This window comes from Micropterus salmoides, unplaced genomic scaffold, assembly GCF_014851395.1.
Source record: "Micropterus salmoides isolate LMB-PRFRI ecotype aquatic unplaced genomic scaffold, ASM1485139v1 Ms_hic_scaffold_12, whole genome shotgun sequence".
Classification (NCBI taxonomy): domain Eukaryota; kingdom Metazoa; phylum Chordata; class Actinopteri; order Centrarchiformes; family Centrarchidae; genus Micropterus; species Micropterus salmoides.
Window position 1 is genome coordinate 11,034,574 of NW_024040263.1, and position 7,129 is coordinate 11,041,702.

Sequence of the window (7,129 nt, forward strand, 5' to 3'; positions counted from 1 at the left end):
GTTCATTTAATATCTGTGAATTGTGTAGTCATAAAACTGCAAACACCACATCATCCAACAGGGAGAGCCACTGAACCACAGCATGCCTATAGCATACAGGGGAGGGTGATCTTGCTTTTGGGATGCAGAATTCAACACTGGTAAAGGTTCAGATTTCATTTCACTCTCATGATTCGTATTCACAGTAAAGGGACCGGATCCACCTGATCTGAAATCTGTAATACCCGGCACGATCTAATAGGATCAGAGCTGGATATGGCTGACAGTGCTGACTGAGCAAGAGCGGCCTCTGTGTGTGTCTGTTTGTGTGTGTGCGTGTGTGCGTGTGTGTGTGTGTGTGTGTGTGTGTCCAAGCAGACCAAATCCTCTGCTGTTCCGCAAATGGTCAAGAAAATTAGAGCCTGTCACAGATAAAAAACAAGAGGTGTCAACACAAAATGGTTTTCAGTGTTAACTGAAACTTGTCCAAACTTCAATTGAAAGTCTCTCATCTCCCACTGGAGTGGACAAATAAGGAGGATGAGAGTCTTTGGCTCTCCTCTTCTCAGCCAACTCTAATCCACAAATCCTCATCAGGGTCACTGAGACTCTATGACACAGTTAGGTAGACTCAGTGCTTATAGGTGACACTTGTCTAGCTATGTTTTGATAATATCCAAAGACAGATAGCATGTAATGATTGATACACTACATCTGCTGTTCTTAGAAACACTGCAAAAGGGTCAGAGGTAAATGGACTTCACATCGCAATAACAAGTGGTAAAGGTAAGTGAAATGAAGCTGAATGGATTATGCATTGTCACTACAATTTGGAAACCGTTTTTGTAGCATCATCTGTTTGTGTGACCAGACTGACCAGATTGAATGTCACATAATGCTGTTTTTCTCCATTCATGTGATGCAATATTGCTAACTGTGGTTTCGGGCTGCAAATGCAGTGATCACGACTTGAAATGCATTCATTTAACTTTAAATGATTTCTGCAGATGTGTCAAACAAACTATTTTACAGTATTTAAGATATATAGACCTTATTACAGTAGGTGTGATGTGGATGAAAATCTATGGTGTAAATCGCTGGACATATTTGGAGTACTAAACATACTGCATAAAATATCACCACAAAATGACAGCAGTTTTGACTTTTTGATCCCTTCAGCAAGTAGATTTTTAAAAAGTTTTTTTTTTGCAGGGTGAACTGCAGATCTGCTGCCATGACCACTTCAGCAACTCTTCCCCGCCTGACTGTGCCACCTGACACTGCCTCACAACTTGCCACAGACAGTGAAGAGCTCAGCGAGGATGAGCTGTAAGCAAAACATAACATGTAATTTACAATACATTAACGAGACATAACAAGTAAGACTTGACAGTTAATTAACTTACTATGTAACAAGCGTTGTGTTTGTTCCAGAAGTGGGCCTCAATTAAGTTGTCATCGTCTGCTCAATATGAATAACAACAATAACAGTGAAGAGTAAGTACGCTTATGGAGTCATTAAGAGATAAGTGAAGCACTTGTAGAACAGTTTCTCTTTGATGTATCTTAAAGGTCATTTCAGCAAGGCCTGTTAAATTGTTGATTCATCCTTTTCCAGGGAGAAAAAGAAAAAAAGGAAAAAGGAGAAGAAAGAGAAGAAGGAGAAGAAAGAGAAGAAAGAGTAATCATGTTACATTGTAAAACTTATACTGGATGTTTAAGATTTAAAATAATATTTGATGCTCAGTATTCTCCAATGTATTTATGCACATTATAGAAAGAAGGAAAAAGAGCAGAAGGAAAAGGAAGAAAAGGAAGCAAAGGAGAAAGAGGCAAAGGAAAAGGAGGCAAAGGAAAAAGAGGCAAAGGAAAAAGAAAAAGAAAAGAACAAAGATAAGTAAGTGAATCATTCAGAGCGACATCCTCCAGGCACTTTCAGATATATAATTTACACTTTCTTCCCTGCTTTTTTTGTAGGCCCAAAGAATTGTTTGTCATTAATCCTGCTGGGAGTTTGTATTACAACTGGCTGTTCATCATCACGCTGCCGGTCATGTACAACTGGACCATGATCATAGCCAGGTGACTTTTATAAGTCAGTGATTCTTATTCAACATCGCAATTTCCCTGCAGGTCAAATGTTCATATGATTCCATTCAGCTCCATTAAGTGTGATTCATATACTAGCCCATATAAAGCTGTTACAATTAACTTCTATTTATTCATTTCATGCTATAGTTTGTGTTAGCTGCAATCGTACATCAGGACACAGCGGTAAAGGTGCTCGACATTACTGAGTTACAAAACATACTCGTTCATGGTCTTCTTCTTCTCCTGCAAACAGGGCTTGCTTTGAGGAGCTGCAGCATAACTTCATCATTTACTGGGTTTTTCTGGACTACACATCAGACTTAATCTACCTGGCTGATATGTTTGTCAGGACCAGAACAGGTGAATGGCTGACCTAAGCATCCCAATCGCTCACATATCCACATGTACACTGAAGAAATTATCAGCAGTTGCTGTTGTTCCTCCTGTTCGTATGATTTTTTTTTTACTGTGATTTCAATGTAAGTAATCGGAATCACAATCCATATTCGTTCTTCTGTGCAAAAAAAAACATTTACAAAGCCCTGCTGAAGATAACATGAGACTTCAGCAGTCTGAGTAAGACAAATTAAGTGTGCATTTTCCAAAGATAAGTATTTTAGCACAAAATTTCATCTTTGTGTTGTTGTTCTTAAGGAAAGACTGTCTGGGGAAACACAAACGGGGGATTTTGTACTAAAACTCTGGAAGATATCCACTTCATTTGATAAATTCAGACTGGTGAAGCTTCATATTAGCTTTTGTTGAACTTCAAAATGTTTAATTATTTTTTGAACATACATCAATTACTGATTTGTTTTTCACAGTCAGTATGGACAGGAAGGATTATTACACTTACAAAGAACTGTGAGCATGTGAGAAAAGACATATTACAATGTGAGAACAATTCTTTACATACTGATCTAAATTATGAACACATGTAAATCAGTAAATCGCACGAGTAATGACACCCCTTTGAGATGCCTAAATAATCATTAATACAGCCAACTGTTCCTGAAAGCTGCCTAATAATGTGAATTTGAATAGCAATCATCTATAATCATTGTAATCAAGGGTTTATTATAGCATAATAATATAACAGGAAATCCTTTTGATTTTATTCCAACCGTCCTCTGGGACAGTTACTTACACTCATGAAGAAAAAAACTTGCACATAAATTTTCTACATCTTTGAATACAGGTTACCTTGAGCAAGGCCTGATGGTGAAAGATGAGAAGCTGCTAAGGGATCGCTACATGGCCAGCTTTCAGTTTCGTCTCGATTTTATCTCCATGGTGCCCACTGACGTCCTCTATTTATACTTCGGCCTCGACTACCCAGAGATCCGCATCAACAAGCTACTGAGAATCAGCCGCATGATGGAGTTCTTCACGAAGACGGAGACTAAAACCAACTACCCCAACATCTTCCGCATTGGAAACTTGATCATGTATATCCTCATTATCATCCACTGGAATGCTTGCTTCTTCTTCTCTTTCTCCAAATCCATTGGATTTGGTGCTGACGACTGGGTTTACCCGGCTCTGGATGATCCTGACGAGCCTGCATTTGGGGAGCCCATGAGGAAGTATGCATTCAGCCTCTACTGGTCCACACTGACCCTGACAACCATTGGAGAAACTCCACCACCAGCCCTGGACTCAGAATTTCTCTTCCACGTGGTTGACTTTTTAGTTGGGGTCTTAGTCTTTGCCACCATTGTTGGAAACATTGCCACCATGATCTCAAATATGAATGCCGCCCAAGCTCAGTTTCAATCTCGAATTGACAACATCAAGCAGTACATGCAGGTAGATGGTCTTTTTTCCACTCAAAACGTAAATCTGTTCTTTGATTATATTTTGAATGTACGTTTTTTCTTTTCATTCATAGGTCCGAAAGGTCAGCAAGGATCTCGAGTTGCGAGTCATCAAGTGGTTTGACTATCTGTGGAATAACGGCAAGGCACAGGATGAAAGAGAGGTACTCAGGTATCTTCCAGACAAACTAAAGGCAGAGATTGCCATCCAAGTCCACATGGATACCCTGAGGAAAGTTCGTATTTTTGCAGACTGTGAGGCAGGCCTTCTGATCGAGCTAGTGCTCAAGCTGCGACCACAGGTGTTCAGCCCCGGAGACTATATCTGCAAAAAGGGTGACATTGGCCGTGAGATGTACATCATCAAAGATGGAAAACTTGCGGTTGTTGCTGATGATGGTGTCACACAGTTTGTTGTGTTGGGAAGTGGCAGCTATTTTGGTGAAATCAGTATCCTTAACATTAAAGGCAGTAAAGCAGGCAACCGGCGAACAGCCAACATCCGCAGCATTGGATACTCAGACCTCTTCTGCCTGTCCAAGGATGACCTGATGGAGTCACTGGTAGAGTATCCGGATGCCAAAGGAATGCTAGAGGACAAAGGCAGGCAGATCCTGATGAAAGATGGTCTGATAGATTTGGACCCAGCTAACATCATGCCTGAGGTCAAAGAGCTGGAAGAGAAGGTCAACAAATTGTACAGCACAATGGAGCTGATGCAGACCAAACTAAAGAAAATTCTGGGAAATTATAAGAACCGTGACAAGGTTCTCAGACATCGCATAAAAGATCTAGAGCACCAAACAGGAGAAGAAGTGGAAGACGAGGATGAGGAGGAAGAAAAGGTTAAAAAGGAAGAGATAGCGGTGGAAGAGGAGAAAAAGGAAGATGAAAAGTTGGAAGAGGGGGAGGGAGATGGGGAGAAAGTAAAGAAAGAAGAGGAAAAGAGCGAGGAGACCAAAGATGAAGAAGGAAAGGGTGAAGAGGCAAAACATGAGGAAAGAAAGGGTGAAGAAGCAAAAGAAGAAGAGAAAACATAAACCCATAGTTTCTGTAAAACACTAAGCATTTTTCTAATTAGCTACAATAGAACGGTTATCACTAAGAAATATTTCTTACTGGACTTACTTCTTAAATGACTCAGAGATAATTAAATATTAAACACTGGAAACTGGCTAAAATACCTACTGGAACTTCCTGGAACTTGTCTTTAAAGGGTATGGTCATTGTTGTACTAAGAAATATTTCTTACTGGACTTGCTTCTTAAATGACTCAGAGATAATTAAATATTAAACACTGGAAACTGGCTAAAATACCTACTGGAACTTCCTGGAACTTGTCTTTAAAGGGTTTGGCCATTGTATATATATATATATATATATATATATATATATATGACAGTAATTCAATGGATAAATATTGCCTATAACAATATTCATAATATTAAAATAATAAATTGGCTTCAGTTGTCATATTTATTGTGATTTTCATAACTAGAATCCCGTCTGCTATTTCCAACCATGCAGTGTATGTTGTCCACTGGAGGATTGTAAATGGCCATGATTTACAGGTAATCACATGGTATACAGTAGCTCTACAGAATGTGTTATTATACAACTTGGGAAGCTCTGGGATTGAAGCACTGCAGAAAAAAACCCAATTACTGACAATAAAGGTGATTTATATAGATTAATGGTGTACGGCAAGGGGTATTGATTTCTACAGCACATTTGCTCAGTGCTACAGCAGTGGCAGTTTCAAGTGTTTTACAAACTGTATAAATTTGTTTTTTGCCTAGTATGAGATTTGTACAATGGTGTCACTTTGTGTCGAAAAGTGGTGCGGACATTTGAGGGCTCAGATTAGGGGTGAGACGAAACACTTAGTCCACGAGAAATGATAATGCACAATATTGGAGTCACGAGAACAAGACAAGAAGATACTCCAATGCTATGTAGAAGAAATATTCATCAATATATTGATGAAATAGGCTATTCAACTGGGGGGTCTCGGGTCCTCCCACAGAAGATTTTGAGCATTAAACTCTTAATTTCCTGCATTCTAGATACATTTTCTGCACCAATTAATGGTGCAAATGTCTTTGTTTATATGAAGGGAAACAACATTCATGTGGCCGGTGACTAATCAGAACATAAAAGTATTATCAAATAGAATGCAGTAATCAGCAGCATGTTATTTATAGCCTAAGTTACTTTTCTTTGGACAAGGCAGATTTGTTTCTTCTATATTTACATGCAAGTAAACCTTTCTCACAGAATCTTTAATTGTTATTTAACATTTTTGTTGCAAGCTAATTTTCAGAAAACCACCACTTTTTGAAAGCAAATGCTTTAAAAAATCAGCCATTTCAAAAAGTGGTGGGGACATGTCCCCAGCGCCCCAATGTAGATGCATAGATGGAGAATGTGTGTGCTTATATTTTGGCTTGTGAGCCTTTAAAATAAAGTATTATCTGCCTCTAACCCATGATCACAGGTTTTGGCCTCAGTGTGGACATGAATCGTAAGCAGTTCAACCAAAGAGTAAGTTTTCCTTCTCAGATTGTTGTTGGAACGGATTTTAAGAGGACTGAAAAGGGAAAAGAATCCAGTACTTACTAAGAAAAATAGCAAAATCAGAAAAAATTACCATGTGGCGACCCCGTAAAAAAAGTTTGTAATCATATTTTTACTTTGGATATTTTTATTAGGGTTGGGCACGTTAACGTGTTATTATCGCGTTAATGCATTAATTAATTAATGCCAACAATTATTTTATCATATGTTAACATAGTTTTTTAAATTATTATTATTATTATTATTAAGTCCATTGCTCACTGGCTCTGAATACACATACAGTCAAATCATGGGTCACAGGAGGGGTTGGATGTTGATCAGCCTGCAAATCACCCACCCAAACAAGCAGCGGAGGGAGGCTTCAGCAGACTACGTTGGATGCAGTGTGTGTGAGAAGAAAGACAGCGCTCCGCAAGTAAACGGCAGGCACTCTGTTGAGAGTAACCATGGCAGCGGCTTCTGTGCACTACACAGCTGTAGCCTATTTAACTTAAGTTAAAATTTTAGGCTACATAACTTTACCTGATAGGCCTTCATCTAGTTTTGCGGGGATGCTCTGCCATGCGAATTCCCTCCTGTTGATGTCCTGCTAACTATTTAGTAAACAGTAATAGATCCTGGAAACTCACAAACAGCGAGGATCAGTCTCTCTTCCAATGATTTGT

At 39.0% G+C, this 7,129-nt stretch overlaps 1 protein-coding gene across 1 annotated transcript; it reads left to right on the forward strand.

Moving 5' to 3' along the window:
• Positions 1 to 1,074: 1,074 nt before the first annotated feature.
• On the forward strand, positions 1,075 to 5,219 carry cnga1a (cyclic nucleotide gated channel subunit alpha 1a). The gene is given in 8 exon segments (XM_038714832.1): positions 1,075 to 1,308; positions 1,414 to 1,480; positions 1,641 to 1,660; positions 1,757 to 1,876; positions 1,957 to 2,061; positions 2,324 to 2,430; positions 3,269 to 3,879; positions 3,962 to 5,219. Coding segments are annotated over 8 exon segments (2,091 nt in total). The 5' UTR covers positions 1,075 to 1,213; the 3' UTR covers positions 4,928 to 5,219.
• The last annotated feature ends 1,910 nt before the right edge of the window (positions 5,220 to 7,129 follow it).